Raw genomic sequence first — 19,855 nt, 5'->3', positions numbered from 1 at the left:
ATCTCAGCGGGTTTCCTTCCATACGCCTGTGCTTTACTCACTAAGGGTAAAGAATCTGTACCCTGCTTGACTAGAGCCAACCAAGGAAAAGAACTAGGCAAGGTCACCCATAATATGGACAGATTCAGGCAGAAAGGCGAGAGGGCAAACTGAAGCAAGGTGGTGGTTTCTTGGCAAAGTGGCTTGTCTTGAATGCTCCAATAATACATAAATCATAGAACTGCAGAGTTGAAAGGGCCCACGAGGGTCAGCCAGTCAAACCCGCTGCAATGTGGGAACCATTTGCCCAACGTGGAGCTCAAACCGACAACCCAGAGTCTAAGAGGCTCATGCTTTACTGACTTAGCTATTCAAGCAGCAATGGACATGTTTCTGGGAGCCACATAGGGTCTCAAACCAGAACAATCTGAGCCACCTCATGGATAGCAAGTCTATATATATGTGACAAAGCTGAACATGATGTAGCAGTCAAAATAAATAAAAACATTGTCCAGTAGCACCTTAGAGACCAATTAAGTTTGTTCTGGGTATAAGCTCTCGTGTGCATGCACACTTCACGATAGCGTATACCCATAATAAACTTAGTTGGTCTCTAAGTTGCTACTCAACATCAAATAAACTAAGATCATGGCTACTGGGCCCATCACCTCCTGGCAAATAGAAGGGGAAGAAATGGAGGCAGTAAGAGATTTTGCTTTCTTGGGCTCCATGATCACTGCAGATGGTGACAGCAGTCACAAAATTAAAAGACGCCTGCTTCTTGGGAGAAAAGTAATGACAAACCTAAACAGCATCTTAAAAAGCAGAGACACCACCTTGCCGACAAAGGTCCGTATAGTTAAAGCTATGGTTTTCCCAGTAGTGATGTACAGAAGTGAGAGTTGGACCATAAAGAAGGCTGATCGCCGAAGAATTGATGCTTTTGAATTATGGTGCTGGAGGAGACTCTTGAGAGTCCCATGGACTGCAAAAAGATCAAACCTATCCATTCTTAAGGAAATCAGCCCTGAGTGCTCACTGGAAGGACAGATCCCGAAGCTGAGGCTCCAATACTTTGGCCACCTCATGAGAAGAGAAGACTCCCTGGTAAAGACCCTGATGTTGGGAAAGATGGAGGGCACAAGGAGAAGGGGACGACAGAGGACAAGATGGTTGGACAGTGTTTTCGAAGCTACCAGCATGAGTTTGACCAAACTGCGGGAGGCAGTGGAAGACAGGAGTGCCTGGTGTGCTCTGGTCCATGGGGTCACGAAGAGTCGGACACGACTAAACGACAACAAAAGTTGCTACTGGACAATTTCTTACTTTTTTAATTTATTTCAACTGCAGCAGACCAACACGGCTACCTACCTGAATCTAGAATGATGTAGCAGGTGAGTCATATCAATGGCGCACCACACATTCCAAGGATATGAGGCTCACATAATTAGGAACCAGCTGAGGATCTGGAGAATTTCCTAACGTTGGAAGCTGCCTCGTATTAAGTCAGACCACTGGTGCAGTTGCACGGGGTGGGACTAGATGTCCCTTGTGGTCCCTTCCAACACTACAAGTCTATGATTCTATTAGCCCAACTAGATCAATAATACCTATACTTACTAGCAGCAGTTCTGTGGGGTTTCTGGCAGGGTTCTCTCCAGGCCATACCCGAGATGCCACCACCTGAACCTAGGACCTTCTGCATGCAAATAATAATAATAATAATCATCTTATTATTCATGCCCACCCACCTGGCGGGCTTGCTCCACCACTGAGCTGTGGCTCTTTCCCTAAAAGTTATCAGATAGCTAGCTAGATAGGCAGATAGGCAGACAGACATAGACAGACAGATTTATTGTTTCAGTGAATTAGTTTAATTAACAAAATGTATACAGCACTTGGCTGCAGTAAAGCGTCTAAGCAGTTTGCTAGCAACATTAAAATTATCAGCAAACTCCCTTAAAAATAATTAATATTAGCAATAAAAAGATAAAAACACACAAACATCTACGTGTCTGGACAGGCTTTAGGTTTTAACTGTTTTTACATATGTAATGCTTTTTAATTGCTTTTATATGTGTAATTGTTCTGCATAAAAGTTATGTTGTATTGTGAAATCACTTTCAGGTGCTTTGTAGGGAATACGCTGAACAATTTTATTTTTCAAAAAATCAAGGGCCAGATTAGCAGAGGCCCGCATTTGTTCTAGGACACACACCAAACAGCAATGCAAAAACATATTTACATGAAATATAAAGCACATGGAAACTTCATTGCTTCATTTTCCTCATGAAATTTACTGCCACGCCATGATTAAAATTTGGTGGGGCCAGAAGGGGTTGGGGCAAGCCTGCAGTCTGCCACCAAGCCATCGTTATTTTGATATGTCACGAAGAAGTGGGGAGATTATAGCTCTTCGCATCCTGCCTCTTTTGCCACACTTCAGAGAAATTCCAGGAAATGGCAACACTTGAGCCACTTACCTGCCACACCTAGCCAGCCACATGAATGGCCACCGCAGCCATCGAAGATGCCAGCCATAGGGTGTGGCATTTGGACACCTCAAACTTCACTGGAAGTAGGACGGGAAAAGAAACTGGCCCAAATTGCCAGTTTGGAACCACACCCATGTTTTGTCCTCCCCCAGATCAAACTAAGGCAGTGTTTCCCAACCGGTGTTCCGCGGCACACTAGTGTGCCGTGAGAAGTTGGCTGGTGTGCCGTGGGAGGGAGGCGGGCGGTGAGAGGCGGCGGCGGCAAGGATCCGCGTCGAGCCGGGGGCGGCTCCGCGGTGGTGGTGCCGAGGTTTCTCTCTCCATTCTCCCCTCACACACACACACACAGGAAATAACACAGGATCAGCTGACAGGACCCAGCCAATGGGGCGGCGGCGGGGCAGCGCGTGCAAAAGGGAGGAGCGCGAGACAGCGGGCAAGGAGGAGGCCGGCATGTCCGGGCAGCAGCAGCAACAACAGCAGCAGCAACTCCCGGCGACGGCTCCTCAAGCCCCGGGCAACCCTACTCCCTCACCGGCCTCGGCCGCCCTCCTGCTCCACCCGCCGCCGCCTCCCCCGCCGCCGCCGGCCACCTCGGCCCCGCCGCCGCCCCCTCCTCCGCCCGCTATCGCCGCCACCACCACAACAGCCGCCGCCGCCTCAGCTGCCGCCGTCCCTCAGTCCCTCGCTTTGCTGCCTCCTCCCCCCCCACCCCCAAAGCTTGGAGGTTCCCCGGCAAGGGGGAGGGAAAAAATTGAAAACTTTCACTTTCGTGCGTCCCTCCCGGTGTGACGCTGCGCGCTGACGTCACGGGGCTGTAATGGTGGTGTGCCTCGAGATTTTTTTCCTCAAACAAGTGTGCCTTTGCCCAAAAAAGGTTGGGAAACACTGAACTAAGGAACTTGGAAAGAGCAGGTGACCAGGTGTAACAGGAAGAGAGGGCTCCAATACATCGGAGATTTCAGCAAAATGCAGCTTTTCATCACTTGTGCAGAGCAGCCTGTAACCTACCAGAGTTTTATTTTCTCTCGTATCCTCAGCATCTGAAGCTTTATCAAACCGACTGTGGTTTCTTAAGGGCACTGAGGAGAATTGTTAGGGGACTACTGTTCCCCCCACCAAGCTGCAGTTCTTAGAGTGGTTTACCTATTTGTCCCTTTTCCCAGGGAACTTTGGGAAATGAAACTCCATGGGTGGGTGGGAAACAGGGGTCTCCTAACAACCCTTGGTGCCCTTAACACATTAATGTTCCCAGGATCCTTTGGGGGGAGCAATGACTGCTTAAAGTAATAATAATAATAATAATTTCTTATTTATACCCTGCCCATCTGGCTGGGCTTCCCCAGCCACTCTGGGTGGCTTCCAACACAATATTAAAATACAGTAATCCATCAAACATTGAAAACTTCCCTAAACAGGGCTGCCTTCAGATGTCTTCTAAAAGTCTGGTAGTTGTTGTTCTCTTTGACATCTGGTCGTTCCACAGGTCGAGTGCCACTACCAAAAAGGCCCTCTGCCTGGTTCCCTGTAACTTGGCTTCTCGCAGTGAGGGAACCGCCAGAAGGCCCTCAGTGCTGGACCTCAGTGTCCGGGCAGAACGATGGGGGTGGAGACGCTCCTTCAGATATACTGGTAAAGCTCCTTCAGATACACAGATAAAGTGGTATATATACAACTGCTTCAAATGTCTAGTGCAGATATAGGAGACCTGCCCTCCACAGTCGGTCACCTTATTGACTGGAAGTAACAGGAGGGTGGGGAAGAGAGGAACCGGGCTCTTCCTTTTCCTCCCACAAGGTTTGGTCGCCACTCGCTTCAATCAGGCCAGAGCCCTTTTCCCATCATAATGTCTGGCAAAACACGCCGCGCACCCATTTCCTCCCTGCCTTGGGCAGGCTGCATCACATAAACGAAATCACAGGCTGCAATCGCACATGACAATCTGTCTGGAACATCTGGGGGTGCAGGGTTCTGGCTCTGTGCTGCGAGCTGGCCTAGATCTCTGGTGTCCAAGTGACCCGTAACTGGGTCATGAGTTGTTCTGATGCGAATCACAGTGTTCCCACTGCTGTAGTTTTCTTTAAATAAAAAAAAAGTGGGTCGGGGTGGTGGTAGAAGAAGATCTACACAGTAAAGCACTTCAATGGGTCCCGTGTTTGAGGTTGGGCTTAAGTGGTCTGAAGAGGCCCAATGTTATCACTCTTACCTGTGAAGGTAAGCAGGTTCTGAGCTGAGCCAAATCCTGGAAGGGAAAGTCCTTAGAAACACAGCAATAAACAAAAGTTGTTACCTCATAAAGCAAATAAAAAAGGTTGGCATTTGGATCCTATTCAGCCTTACCGCTCTGTGTTTTTGGATCTAAAAGGGAAACAAGCATTGCCCTCCGTGGGATCAATGTCAAATTTCAAAAAACCTTGTCTGATCAAAATCTAAGGTTCCAACCATAAGAACGTGGAGTCATGGAAACACATCCGGGAAAGAAAGAGTGTTGGGGAGAGAGTCATTTAGGGGCCAAGCTAATGTTTAAGCTTGCTTTTGAGCAGAATATTCACACGCAATCAATATGCATTCCTACATTGCAGCGTATTCTGGGTTTGTTTCTCACCAAATCTTTTAGCAAAGTATCATGACCTCAATGCCAGATTTGTTTTTTTCCTAAAAGAGCTTTTACTGTGTTAACGTTTTGTCCAGGTTTTTAAAAAATAAAAATCCAAGACTCCGATTGAAATGTTTGGGTGAATTTCTATTGGGCACCTTCATCATTTTTAAAACAGAGAACTGCGGCCAAACTCTGAACCACCTCTCTGCACAAGGGAGATGGTACACACAGACACACACCACTTCTAAACTGTTTTAAAAACCTCTACCATAGGACAAACCTTGACTACAGGTCATCACGGTTATGGAAGAGAACCCTTACCCATGATTTCGGATTTGGACAACATGCTAAGCCAAAGCTTGGTTTATTGGCTGTGCACACTGACCTAAAAAGCCTAGGAAGGAGCAAACGGGTACAGTTGCCTCCTCAGGAGCCTGTACATTCATGATACGCCATAGTTTGGGTGAGCATGATGCGCCAACAGCAGTGGCGTAGCGTGGGGAGTGGAAGGGGGGCCGGCCGCACCGGGCGCAACATCTGGGGGTTAGGGTTAGGGGGCGCAAATCCACGGGTTAGGGGGCGCAAATCCACGGGTTAGGGGGCGCAAATCCACGGGTTAGGGGCGCAAATTACTTGCCTTGCCCCGGGTGCTGACAACCCACGCTACGCCACTGGCCAACAGGCCAAGTGATTTGAAATGGGGATTTCCGGGTTCTGAGCTCACAAGCTTAGCTACGATGCTAAGTGTAGCAATAAAGAAGAAGAAAATGGTTAATAAAACACCTCACATACTAGGAGCTGTGCAATGAAAAGGAGTGGAACCTTTCATATTTATATTTCTCATGTCCTTGGGGAAAGGAGGGAGCAGATGCCAGTTGCTGCTTCTTCAAGAACTCTCGGGATTGTTTGAGGGAGATGCCTCACAGATTTTGACCTTGAACGCTGCTATCAGGTTCTTTCTCAAAACACGTTTACACTCTCAAAACACGTCTATTCTTTTTCTAAGAGGATGTCAACCTGCAGCCTGGGCACTTTGTATTTTTCTAAGCACAGCAGAAAAGAAAAGCAGGGAGTTGGAAAGGCCTAACACCAAGGCACCTGCAGTGCTGAGCTACAAAATGAACAAGGAAGCTGCCATATACAGGACACAGACCATTAGCTCACCTGGTTCTGCATTATCTATATGTACTAGAAGTGGCTCTGTAGGGTCCCAGGCAGGGACCATTCCCAGCCCTTATTTGGAGATGAGCAGGCGATTGAATCTTCTGCATGCCAGGCCCTTGAGCTTCACCTCCTAACGAAAAAATAAACACTTGCTTTCTCCGACGCCTACTGGACAACTCTTTCAATACACATTAAGAAGGTGGCATGTGAAAACATGCCAGCTTAAAACATGAAAGTACAACTGGGCCTGCCCACCCCTGACTTGTAACAGTTGGCCTTGACACCAGACTTCTGGGTGGGGTCAAAACTGTAGAGTTTTTGGAGGGTTTCTTTTAGCTCCAAACTGGGAGTTTACTCTCCCCACCAGCAATGGGATGACAGTCCTAATGAAACTGCTTTTGCTACAGCAGACTTTTCAGCATCAGTACAAACAGTGCGGATAAGAGGCTACATTTACATATGTGAAGGCTTTTGCTACACCTAATACTGATGCTTATCTGAGCCATTGAAGTTCTTAACATATGTACTCGGAGAAAGATCAGGTTTAGAAGGAAACCCAGGAATGATGCTGAAGAAAGAACATGAAGATAGCTGTCTCAACTCTCAGCAAATGAAACCCATATCCAGGACTTATCACCAAGCTGAACGCCAAGACCAGCCACCTTTGGGTGTCTGAAGCTGGATGTTTGGAAAACAGAGGCCTCCGTACCCAGGGGGTGGGGAGAAAAGGTTGGCTTGCAGCCAGAGAGTTCCTTCCCACACAGGCAGCCAAGAAGTGGGAGGAACTGTGCTCACACACATGAGCAGATTATAACAAAGCTCAGGCAATCTATTGTTCGCAGGGCAAGTTATTCCAACAGCGTACCCAAATGGAGAGCCGATTCACAAAACACTTTTCAGTGGGGCGAGCTTGATTTGCATTCCAGCCAGCTAGTAAAGTGTCTGCACTACTGCTTCGCCATGCAGCAAACTGCAGGTTTTGCCATTCACAACATTTCACCAAGGAAAACGTGAGCTTGGGGCCAATTGCAGCCTCTTAAAAGTCGCACAAACATGGCACACCAGTTTTACGTGCCACAGGGTACGAAAGCAGGCTTCAGACTTAAGTCTCTTTTATACAAACGCAAGGGACTGAACAAGGCCACAACAGCGCCACCCTTTTCATTTTTGCTGGCAAGCAAAATTTCTATTCGGTACAAGGTATACAGGCATAATTATGCACCCTTGTACATCCTGGTTAATTCCGAAAGAATGTTCCACACATACTTGAGGAGGCAGAATTTATAGAGCAGTCTGAAGATGATGATGATAATGATAATAAAATAATAATTATCATCATCATTATTTGCACCACGCCCATCTGATTGGGTTGCCCCAGATAGTCTGGGCGGCTTCCAACAAATGTAAAAGCATAATAAAACACCAAACATTAAACATTAAACACTTCCCTATACAGGACTGATTCCAGATGTCTTCTAAAGGTTGTACAGTCATACTTTGGATCCCGAATGCCCTGGAACTCAGACGTTTTGACTCCCTAATGCCACAAAAGTGATTGTTCTGGTTTGCGAACGTTCTTTTGGAACCCGAATGTCTGACGGGGCTTCCGCAGCTTCTCATTGGCTGCTTCTGATTGGTTTTCAAACATTTTGGAAGTCGAACGGACTTCCGGAACGGACTCCATTCGACATCCAAGGTACTATATATTTATCTCCTTAACTTCTGATGGAAGGGCATTCCATATGGCTGGCGCCACTACCAAGAAGGCCCTCTGCCTGGTTCCCTATACCCTCACTTCTTGCAATGACGGAAGTGCCAGAAGGCCTTCGGCGCTGAACCTCAATGTCTGGGCTAGACAATGGAGGTGGAAACGCGCCTTCAGCTATACAGGGTCGAAGTCGTTTAGGGCTTTAAAGGTCAGCACCAACACTTTGAATTGATGATAGTACCTGACCCCCACTATGAATACATATGGAATTATCTTATCCCCCAGTCAGTCCATAGATCCCTTCTACTCAGTATTGTCTACAATAATGGGCAGTGGCTCTCCAGGTAGGGATCCTTCTGGACCTACCTAGAGGTATTGGGGTTGAACTTTGAACTTTTCATATGCAAAACATGTGCCCAGACACTGAGCTATGGATATTCCATTGTTCCCAAGATGTCTCCCATTTTGGTGCTTACCAGAGTTTAAACTAAAGGTTGGTAAATAAATGAAATAAAATACTCCTCCACGTTACTGCCATAATATGGATGATTCAGCATAGGGCAACTTTCCTGCAGCAGCAGCAGCAGCAACAGCCCAACAAGAGATCCAGCCTAAGAACAGACCATCGCTTTCTGCATTTTTACCCCTCCCCAAAGCCGCACATGTGTTTACTGGAGGAAGTACCCAAAGAAAACTACCTCAGCAGCAATTTGCCTTCCCTGTGCCAGACTTATTCGTCTCTCCCATCTCTGTATTCCAGGGCAAAGGAATTCAAAGGAGGGAAATTGCCAAGTGATTTCTCAACCCCCAGAACCCTACAACATAAGGGAGGGTGGGGTAGGTGGCTTGATAGCCTAGAGGGGAAGCTTAGGCAAGTTACCACACATGTTCCTGTTGACGTCAGTGCTTCCCTGGAACCCAACAGCAAAGTGCCAGTGCTCCCAGCTTAGCAGAACAGGGGGAATTCAGAGGGCTGATGGATCCACTGCAAGACTGCTTCTCTACAGTCTCCTTATGAAGATGAGACAGACACTTGGGCCTGTGCCTTGTGCCAGGGGACCCACCCACTGGGAGGTTACGCCCCCTGCCTCCAAAGGAATAATATTTATTTTTACTTCATTCGCAAATCACTCCACCCCGAGACATCCCAATGCAACCAACATTTCAAAGCATCAAGGGGGAAAAAACACAATTTCAAGCCAGATCCAAACCATGATAAAAATCTCCAGGAAAGATTTCCAATGTGTAGGTGCCACCACACTAAAGGACCTGTTCTTACACTTCTTGATGAAATTGATATCCACAGGAGGTCCTCTCTCCTGCAGACCACAGCACTCAGTTATGTAGAGGGGGAAAGACAATCGGAGCAAGGAGACATTCAGCCAGGCCTCATCAATCAGCCAGAGAAGGACCAGCTGCAAGGAGCTGGCTTCCTTTCTCCCTGCCAGAAATAACACTCAGCTCCAGCTGCCATTTGCCCTGGCATTGTGGAGCTAGAGGGAAGCAAATTTGGCCCCCATCTATCAGCCAGGGGAGCTATGGATTGCTGGACCATGGCTGTGTCCAGTTTTGGGGTCTCAATCCCCGCTATTAACACAGCCTATTCTTAAGTCACCTTGAGAATCATTCAACTTGATTGAGTACTCACAGCTTGCAAAATTGTCTGGGAGATTAAGAGGAACTACTACACAAAGAGTCAATAAAGACTGGTCAATATTCAATGATTATCTCAAAATTTATATAAGAAACACAAATCTCCTGACAGATGTATAAATAAATCTAATGAACAGAGAAATCAGACGAGTAAAAAGACGTAATTATTACAAAAGATAAAATAAGTAGTATGAATTGCGCATAGATTTAATGAGTGACAAAATTACACAATGAGACTGGTTGGAAGTCAATAATCACGTGATAGGTAGAAGGGGTGGTGAAGGTGAGATATATGTTGTATGTTTTGTATGTAACATGTAATGTTATGTTGAGTGTATATTGTTTTGTAATGTATTGATATTTATAATAAAATAAAATTGAATTAAATTAAATTACAATTTAAAAAGAGAATCATTCAACTGAAAGGCAGGGTATGGATACTCAAAATTAGAACAAAATGTAGATTATGAGGACTGAGGGCTGAACTGGATTGCAAGAAGAATTTTATGGAGATCACAAGCCAGCACAGCAGCATCCAGATTCAATCATCAAGTCTTGCTGAGCTTGTGCAAAACCTCTCTCTCTCTCCATCAGGGTGGAGGGCCCTGTGAATCCATTATTCAGGCACAGCCATACCGCACACACTTAAAACTGGTTTGATTGAAAGAGGCTTAGCACCGCTCATCCCAAGGCGGGACTGGAGAAACCTTGTTACCGCAGTCTGTCAGAGGCGGCATGCCAGCCATGGGTGGGATCAGAACGAGAGCAGAGTCTGCAGTTTTTCTAAGACAGAACTCCTGAAGAACTGGAGAATGCTGGGAACTGTAGTCTCCTCTTTGAGCTCTTTCGCAGAGCCACAACACGGTTGATTGGGCGGTACATAAAATGCCAAAAATAAACAAACTACCATTTCCTTTGACAGGTTGGCAGAGGGAAGTTTTAAATAGGCGCTTTAAATGCCATCTTGTAGAAGTACTGCTATCAATTCCTATTGGCAGTGTTTAGACAGCCAAGTCTCCCAGGTTTTGTTAGGTGTTCTTGTAAGTAGCATTGAGAAGGGTTTAACAAACAAGCAATGCCCAAATGCCAGTGGCTGTTAAGGACAGTAGCATTGTGGGTAATTGTTGACTCCTGTAAGAGACCTGCCACAGCAGAGGGTCATTCCTTTAGTGATGGGACTCTTGAGAGTCCCATGGACTGCAAGAAGATCAAACCTATCCATTCTTAAGGAAATCAGCCCTGAGTGCTCACTGGAAGGACAGATCCTGAAGCTGAAGCTCCAATACTTTGGCCACCTCATGAGAAGAGAAGACTCCCTGGAAAAGACCCTGATGTTGGGAAAGATGGAGGGCACAAGGAGAAGGGGACGACAGAGGACGAGATTGTTGGATAGTGTTCTCGAAGCTACCAGCATGAGTTTGACCAAACTGTGGGAGGCAGTGGAAGACAGAAGTGCCTGGCATGCTCTGGTCCAGGGGGTCACGAAGAGTCGGACACGACTAAACGACTAAACAACAACAATACAGTGTATTCTCCCATTTCCTGATCAGGAACTTTTTCCAGTAGAGGGGTCATATCTCCTTCTCAGCAATCTTCTGGGAGCCGCATGCCATTTGTGGGTTGAACCAGAGGCAAGAGGAGGCAGGGCAATCATGCGATTTCTACCTCTATACCAGCAGTCCTGCCTTTGCCTGCCCGTGCAAACCCACCTCTATCCTGGTAAGTAAGAAGCATAATTTCAGTTCAAGGACGCATTCCAGCCTGGCAAAAAACACTTATGGAATCATAGAACTGTAGAGTAAAAAGGGACCCCAAGGGTCATCTAGTCCAACCCCCTGCAATGCAAGAATCTCAACTGAAGTAACCATGAAAAAAACTCCCATGAGGGAGAGTCCACCACCAGAGTCCGAGGGAATCTGTTCAACTGTTGAACAGTTATTACTGCCAGAAAGTTCTTCCTGATGTTTCTTATAACTTGAAGACATTGGTTCAGGGCCTACCCTCCTACTTGAGGAGGGTGCAAAACACAACGGGTGAGGGGTTTGGCTTCGGAGGGCCTGTGGCCTAGAGTGAGTCCCAAGGGCCAGACAGAGATGCTATATTTCCCTACTGAACAGGATTGTGATTATCCATCCCTTCCTCTCCATCCCTCCTTTTTTTACCTCAGCTATTCCAGCCACCTTCTCTTATCACACCTCAGTTCCCTCACAACTCCACTGCAAATTATCCACCTGTCTCATCACTCAAACACCAAGCAAATGCTCAGCTTCAGCATGAACACCACGCACTCATCTAATCCATGGCCAGACCCCCTCCCCAGTTTTCTGCCCTTATTTCTCAGTCATTTGTACCTGGACCATCAGTTGTTCAGGAATCCCATTCCTACACGCCCAAAGGCCTATTAAATTATTCTGCCAGGTTTTGTTCTTGATTTCCATTGCCTTGATTCAAGGAGTTCCTTGGGATGCGATTGTGGTGTTATGCTCCTTCTTCAGTCAAAGTGTTTATGTAGCACTAACTTTTCCATTAAAAACCCTTATTTAAATTTTGTCTGGAGAGTATGGTTTGGATTAAATCCAAGTACATTAATCAGTGGTGTACTGGTAAATAATTGAAGCACAGGAACTCTTCATAACTATGGATTCCCTTAGGTTTTCACAGCAAGATTGAAGGCAAGAACATGTTTGAGGCAGGAGAGAAGGTCTTTTCAGCTCCAGAGGCCAAATCATTATAAGGATTGGCCTTGCAGGCCAAATCTGACAGGTGTATTACTACACAGGTTGGCTACATGAGTGTGAGAGGGAAAATTTCTAGACCACTTCTTGTCATCTTAGCCACAATATCCACTACTTATCAATTCACACAGCATTATTCTTAACAAAACTGAATTGCTTTTGAGAAGATGTCTTCTGAGCACACTTGCCTATCTAAGCACACTTGTTTGGAAGTCAAGCCCCAATTAAATCAATAGCCCATTTCACATACAACGCTAAGCCATGATTTAACATTGAAAGAAGGAACCACAGGAAAACTGGGCTGGCACACTCCTCCATCCATAGCATGGCTGTGAGAAGATTGGAAACTTCTACTTCTGTTTTAAATTAAGCACAGTTTAGCGTTATGTCCAGACCCTAAACTGTGGTTAATCCAATCTACAGACAGAGAAACAAACCAGCTTTGTAAAACATGTTTTGAAGCTGTCTTGTTTCCACTAAACATAGCAAAGTCTAACCACAGTTTGTCAGGGTTTGGACACTACAGCCAGTGGCGTAGCGTGGGGGGTGCAGGGGGGGCCGGCCGCACCGGGCGCAACATCTGGGGGTTAGAGTTAGGGGGCGCAAATCCACGGGTTAGGGGGCGCAAATCCACGGGTTAGGGAGCGCAAATTACTTGCCTTGCCCCGGATGCTGACAACCCACGCTACGCCACTGACTACAGCAAACTGCGGTTAGTCTAAAAAAGAACCGGAAGTTTCCAAATTCCTCCTTGGGGCAGCACTGGAGGAGCACTGCAAACACAAGGTCTTCTGTGGCTCATTCTCTTAATAATATCCCATAGGGCAGAGGTAACCAATGAGATGCCCTCCGGACAGGGGTGGACTCTGGTGATATGGCACCCTCAGCGACGACAAAATTTGGTGCACCCTCCCAATATTTATTATTTTCATGTGTCATCCCTCTTGCCTTCTGTTCTGCAAATGCTCTCAAGTGCACTGGGTCATAGTTGCAGCAACTCAATCGCCCATCTATCCAAGGCCCATATAAATATAGGTGTTGCTGTTGTTGTTGTTTGGCAGCCCCTCAGCTCAGCACCCTGTGAGGGGAGCATCCTACACCATTATAAATCCTGTGCCACTCCAGATGTTATTGGCCAATGTTCAACACAAAAGCAATAGCACAAGCCTAACACAGCTGGCAAGACTTACTTCCAAATATAAAAGGTTAGGCATCAGTCTGCTAAGATTTGAAGGGTATTTGCACATGCATTAACTATAGTGCTCAGTGCCCAATGCCCTACATAACAAATTGAAAGGTTTGTTCAAGTGAGGACCCCAAAATCCACCTCTCATCCTACAATGCCCAATATATTACCCATGGCTTTTCTGTTTGTATAAAGTCCAGAAAGCATGTGGCCAGACTGAGTGGCTGCCGCATCTCCATCAACTACTCAATCCTTGGCTACTCAAAGTCTGAACACCTTTCAGAGATGATATGCTAAGTTTTATCTGAACCAAATTTGGCGGCTGCAGGCAAGGCGATAAGGAGGATAGTTTTTCACTTGGCAATCTGATGTGTGTAACATTACAAAGGCACGTGCGCGCACACATTTCGTCCTACTGTCAGCATGCTAACCAAGTTCCTGTACTCTGCTAAGCCCTCGAGACAGAATGAGCTCAACATGTAGGCAGATATATAAAATAAGTATGAGATCACATCAGCTTTGTATCAGGGTTTAGCAGAAGTGACTCAGAATATTTATATGGATCCAATCACCGAAGAACAGCAAATTAAGCACACAAACACACACACACACACAAACAAAACTACACATACACTAACCAATATTTTTGGCACAGATATTGTTCAGCGAGAGAGAAAATTGCAAAGACCTAAGAATCAGCATTTTCATCACCACCTTGCAGATGAGGACTTAAAACTGCCGTCATCGCTATCCCTGCTATGCTTTCAGTGGTGCTCAAACTATCAAACAGGTAACAGGAGAAAACTAAACATTAAAGGCTGAAGGGGAAAACTTTTTATTTTATTTTACTAAACACTGTTTAATTTAGACCCTCCACACAATCCATTCATTTAGCCTTATAATGGAGCAGGAGGGAGAATCACAACTTCCACTTCAATGGCACAGCTAACGAACATTTTGCAATGATGCATTAGTATCAGCAGCAAAACTGTTCTGCACTCAACCAGCCTTAAAAGAAACTGGGTTGTTGTTTTTTAAAACAATCAGATCCTCAATACTGCTATTTGGGACCCAGCATTTCGGCTACCATTGCCTGACCTGCACTCATCCAAATCTCCTATGCATCCCTGTGACATCGTCTGTCCCAAAGTGCTTTTCTTACATGCTAATGAACTGAACCTGGCAAAAACCCTGGAGACAAGGGAACTGTGTCTGTCTATTTGTTTGTTTGTTTTGCTGCAGATGGTGAAGCCTAGACAATAGGAGGCCAGAGCCTTCACTCCTGCCCAGGAGACTCTATGGAGAACCAAGAGCACATCATAGCCAAGCTTTCTGTTAGCACAGGAGCCAAGAAGCAGGAATTCCTAAATGACAGGCTGGTACCACGAACAGAACAGCTCGTGCTGCTGTGTACTGGGTGGGGGTGAAAGTGTCACAAGAGGGACAGGTAACACAATGACTGCACCTCTGAGCTAACTGAGGACAGACACCTGGTTCCATACTTATAACAATTTTTTTCTGTACTGTACTCTCCCAAAAAATATACGTTGAAAAATGTGGGGTGGGGGGTTTTCCTTAACCACCCAGATTGCTAGCATGGCTGAGCTGTTATTATGGGTTAACTTTAACCTACGTAGCGTGACTTCTGTTAAGCGAGTTGTAAGTCAAGAGGACAGGTGTCAGGTTGCAAGACAGGATCAACAGGCCTCAAACAAAGCCAAAATCCCACAGGTGGGTTCCCCCTTGGACTGATCTCTAAGCTTCTTGCTATTTCCAATGCACACACACAGAGAGAGAGCGAGATAAGTGGATTTAAAGAAAACTTACCATTCAGTCCATTAGGGATGCTCCGGTGGTGAAGCGGTGCAGAGAGGTCATCCATTGACCTGCGGATAGCTCCGGCCTTGTTCTCAACAGGCTTGTGATGGTGAAGATGGTGGTGATGGTCTGGGCTCCCTGCGCTGCCAGTGCTGGAGGTACTGCTCCCATCTCCAACATCCCTGGTTCCAGAGCCCCCGTTCAGGTTGGTGAGGCTGGCTTGGCTGTCTATCGAACTCCGAGAGCCCGCCCCGTTCCTCTCCTCGTCCAACATCAGGACAATCTCCTTCAGCTCCATGTTCTCCCTCATGAGGGAGTCCTGCTTTGCCTCCAGCTCCTTCAGCTTCTGCTGGTACATCCCCACCTCCTTCCACATCACGCCGGCCGTGTGCCTCCCAAACCTCTGCCATTCCCTGGACAGCTTTTTCCCCTTCTGCCGGTCATCGTCCAGAAAGCAGCAGAGCTCCCTCAGTTCATGGTTGTCGTCCTGGAGCTTTTGGTTCACTTCCTTCAGCCCTCTGATCTCGTGCAAATGAATCTGGAGCCTCTGGTTCACGTCCTTGATCAAGTTGCCGTGCTCCACCATCAAGTTCATCTTTTCGCTCTCCAGTTTCTTCAGCCTCTTCACCAGTTCTTCCTTGCTGCACCTCAACATGTCCTCTTCCGTCACTTTGCTCAGGTCTTCCTTGGACCCTTCCACAGAATTCTTTGCCATGTTTGTACAGAGCCACTTCTACTTTTACTCCTTTAAGAAAACCGCCCTTCACAAAAATTAAATAAAATTGTTTTTAATTTTTTTTAAAAAAAAATATCCTTCAGGTCAAAATGTTTTTTAATGCAACATCTTGGAGGGTTTCTTTTTAAAAAAAACAACAACAACACAAACACACACAAAACCCCAGTTCACTATAATTCTTCAGGGAAGAGCACAACAAGGAAGAAAAGCAAATCCACTCGTTTCTGTAAATCGCATTCTCCTGCCTGCAACTCCCATGCCTTAAAATTCGACGCCAAAAAATAAAAAAAAGCCACACAACCCAAATTAAAAAAGGATCAGCTCCGAAAGCTCTGTAGCTATTTTTTTTCTCTCCAAGTGAAGCAATCAACTTACCAGAGGTTAATCAAAACCACAGCAAGCCGCGCGGGGGGGGTGGAGGGCAGTTGTTGGCTCGTAGATCAACCTGCTTTAGGTCTTTGCCCGTTTCACTCGCTCCAACATCGCTGCTACCTCGACCCCCCGATGCAAAATACAACAAAAAAATCTTGCGCTAGGGGCACTGAGCGCGCACCCTCGGCGATCCAGCCTCCTAGGAGCCCGCAGCAGCTTGGAGAGTTATAACAACACGAAACAATACTGGTTAAAAATTAAGAAGCAGATCCCTTCGCCTTCGTTTTCTTCGCTTTCAGTTCCGAGGCAGGATGATGTCAGTCCCTTCTTCTGTCTCTCTCTCTTTTTTTGGGGGGGGGGTCAAAACTGCATTTAAATTTCACGGCGAGAAGGTGATGGCGAGATGGGGCGGAGGGGAGAGCATTCCTTTAATGGAACAGGAGAGCCGGGGGAGAGGGAGGAAAAGAGCTTGAAACGAGGCGCCGCCTCCTCGAGGGGAGGAGAAAAGGAGGTGGGAGGCTCCGGGAGGAGGAAAACCTGGAATGCCGCTGGAGAAGAAGCAAGAAAGAGAAAAGCGAGTGCGGCGGAGATCGAGAGAGAAAGAGAGCTCTGCAACCGCGCAGACGCCCCTCTCCCCTTGCAGCGCCCTGCTCTCAGCAGCCGCCGACCCCTGCACGGTTTTGCATGCGGGCAGATGACGGAGCCAAGCTCCTCCCGCTGCCTCGCGATGGCCCAATCCGGAGGACCCTGGGCAAAAGCGGCTTCTCCTCCCTGCCCCTAAGCCCGTTCAGGTTGCCTTCCCTTTCCGCCCCGGGGTCAGGTTACCGGGGAGAAGCGGCGCTGCTGGCGCGCCGCAGCCAATGAGGCGGCGGCGAGGGCGCAGTTCGAAAGAGCCAGGTGCGCAAAAGGGAAAGGTAGACGCGCGGCGCGCCTCGCTTAAAGGGACCGCGCGCGCGCCCCTCTCTCTCTCTCCCCCCCCCCCACCCCACACAGCAACCGGGAGCATCAGCAGACAAAAGGAGGCTTCCCCCCCCCTCCTGATCCTTCTTCCTCTCTTATTCTTTTCTCCTAAAAGTCACCTCTAATCCGCGCCTTCGAACCCAGAGCAGGGAAGGGATCGCAGGCAACCGTGCGCAACGGACCCAGAAAGGAGCACAACTTGGGAAATCCTCGATTTGTTGTGGCCCCAGCCTCATTTTATTTTTTCTCATTTCGTGTTAATCGGCTCGGGAATTTCTTTGGTCTGTGCAAGCGGGGAAGATGGGGGGGGAGGGGGCGGTCCGTTTTGAGGACGGCGAATGGGATGGTTAAGTTTGTGGGGTGGGGATATTTTTGGGTTCAGATCGGATGGGAGAAACAGCCGAGCAGGCAGAAATTGGGAGCAGTGTGGGGCTCCCAATGGGGGGGGACGGGGTTGTAACGCGAGGGAAAGGGGCGCGCACCCGCATCCCAGAGGATAAAAAAACACCCAGGGGTGTCCGAAACGTGTCTACTTTCGTGGACTTTGGTTCAGCGTCAATCTCACACGCCAAGAAGCAAAGCCAATAAAGGATTTTTTTTATTTTTTAACCACCCATAAATGTGTTCTGGAGCTTTTCTCTGTTTTTTTTACATTAAAATAAATTTCCTTACATATTTCTCTTTTTCTTCTAACCAGACCCAAGTAAAGGTTTAAATACAAAACGAAGGTACTGTGATCCTGCTGGGGTTCCTCCTTTAAAATAAATAGGCTTGGCCTGGCTGATATCCCATCCTCTGAATTCTGGGCCTGATCTAACAGGTAAACAAGACAGAGAGAGAGAGATCAGCCAGCATGGGCTGGAGGTGAGAAACTATCTCCCTGGTAGACTAGATACTTCCTATAAAGATCACAGGTTCAATCATAGGTTATAGTGAAGAGTGGCTATGAGCTTGTGACTTGGAAAGTTGAAATCTGGCCAGAGCTCAGTAGGGTATGTTAAGCAAACCACTATTGGCTTATAGGGGTCCTGGGAAAAGTAAGAAACAGCCCTGGTTTGCCTTATAGGGCCATTGTAAGGAGGGTGAATGTATATGAAATGCTTTGAACACTGGAAGTGAGCTCGGTGTAGTCAGCAAAACCTTTCTTACAGGAAGTAGGCAACTTTCTGCGTTGTCCCTGAATTGCTTGACCTTGGGCTGTTTTCAGAACATTTGCACAGCATGGTCACAAGATCTGTCGTTTTATAACCTCGGAGCTGGTGCATTGGCTAAGAATGTGAGACGTGAACCAGGAACCCCATAGCTGCAATTCTACTTCAGTAGCTCATTAAGACAAGTCACTGTGTCTCAGTCCCTGCTGAGGACATTCGCTCTCACCTGCCTCAAGGGGTGTTGTAAAGGTTGCAAGGCAAAATTTAAATAAAACAGGAAAATGTGGCTTGCACAACACCTAGATCTTGGGGCACTTTATAAATTGTCGCTACATATTAGCTTCCTCCCAATCTAGGTGCTGTGCAAAACATTGTTTTATTATCTTGCCTTCCAAGTATAAGGTCTCCAAGGTAGATGTTGTTGCAGTTTTGCGATCTTAGCAACTTGTACGCTGCAATACTACGCTGTCTTATTTGGGTGTTGGTCCCATTCATATAAGAACCTTGTGTCAGGCTACCGTCCCAGAACACAAGGACAGCAGCTGTTACTTGAGTGTAAGGAAGATTATCTTTGTTCAGGCTAACAGCGATAGAGGCTCAGCGGCAAGCACAAGGTCCAGAAGTCAAGATTCCAAGTTACTTGAGCAAAGCAAGAGGGACATTACCAAAAGGAAGCTATGAAGATGTCAGCTGACTCGCCTCTCCCGCCAAGCTTTTTAAAGACAAGGCGGGGCAAGCTCGCATACAATCTTCTCTTGCTCTACAGGCTGCAAGCACACACATGTGCTCTGTCTGGGCAGGCAGGTGCACCTGGTCAGACATGAAGGCAATGGCTGGATCTCGCCAGCAAGGCTGTGCCCTGCTCTGGGACAACTTGGTTCTCTTGTCATCTCTGATCAAACAGGTTTTGCAGGGGGCTTTGAGTCCCACAAAAATAACTGCAAATCCCACGAAGGGAGACAATGGTGGGATGGATGTACACACCACAGGCAACACTGCCTCTATCTTACCTGAAGAACCCTCCACCCTGCCCCGCTCCTTTCCCATAGGATCATAAAATTGTAGAGTTGGAAGGGACCTCAAGGGTCAACTCGTCCAACCCCTTGCAATGCAGGAATCTCAACATCCCATTGGAAACCTGGACCTTACTTCTTCTTCTTTGGCAATCACTCGTAACTGAGTAAGATTGTCTTCCATAAACACTGTTTTAACAATGAGTCTGTAAGTGACTGTGGAGGCCAATTCTGGACCCACATGTCCTTCCACAGTGAGGACATTGGTTTCCGGATTAGAGTTGAT

General features: G+C 47.0%; 1 protein-coding gene across 4 annotated transcripts in view; it reads right to left on the bottom strand.

Moving 5' to 3' along the window:
- CCDC85C (coiled-coil domain containing 85C) overlaps positions 1 to 17,205 on the bottom strand; it is a 188,729-nt gene extending 171,524 nt beyond the window's left edge. The window contains exons 1-2 of one of the 4 annotated variants that reach the window (XM_081193601.1): positions 16,449 to 17,195; positions 15,347 to 16,098 (exon numbers count right to left, since the gene is read on the bottom strand). In XM_081193601.1, the coding sequence (XP_081049727.1) occupies positions 15,347 to 16,052 (706 nt within the window). In that variant the 5' untranslated portion in view covers positions 16,053 to 16,098; positions 16,449 to 17,195. Of the gene's footprint in view, positions 1 to 15,346 lie in introns of all 4 variants that reach the window. The other 3 variants (XM_081193603.1, XM_081193604.1, XM_081193602.1) reach the window with 3 other exon arrangements.
- Between the last annotated feature and the right edge of the window lie 2,650 nt (positions 17,206 to 19,855).

The sequence above is a fragment of the Podarcis bocagei genome (assembly GCF_964188305.1).
Source record: "Podarcis bocagei genome assembly, chromosome: 1".
Classification (NCBI taxonomy): domain Eukaryota; kingdom Metazoa; phylum Chordata; class Lepidosauria; order Squamata; family Lacertidae; genus Podarcis; species Podarcis bocagei.
This window is presented reverse-complemented; position numbering and strand designations above follow the sequence as displayed.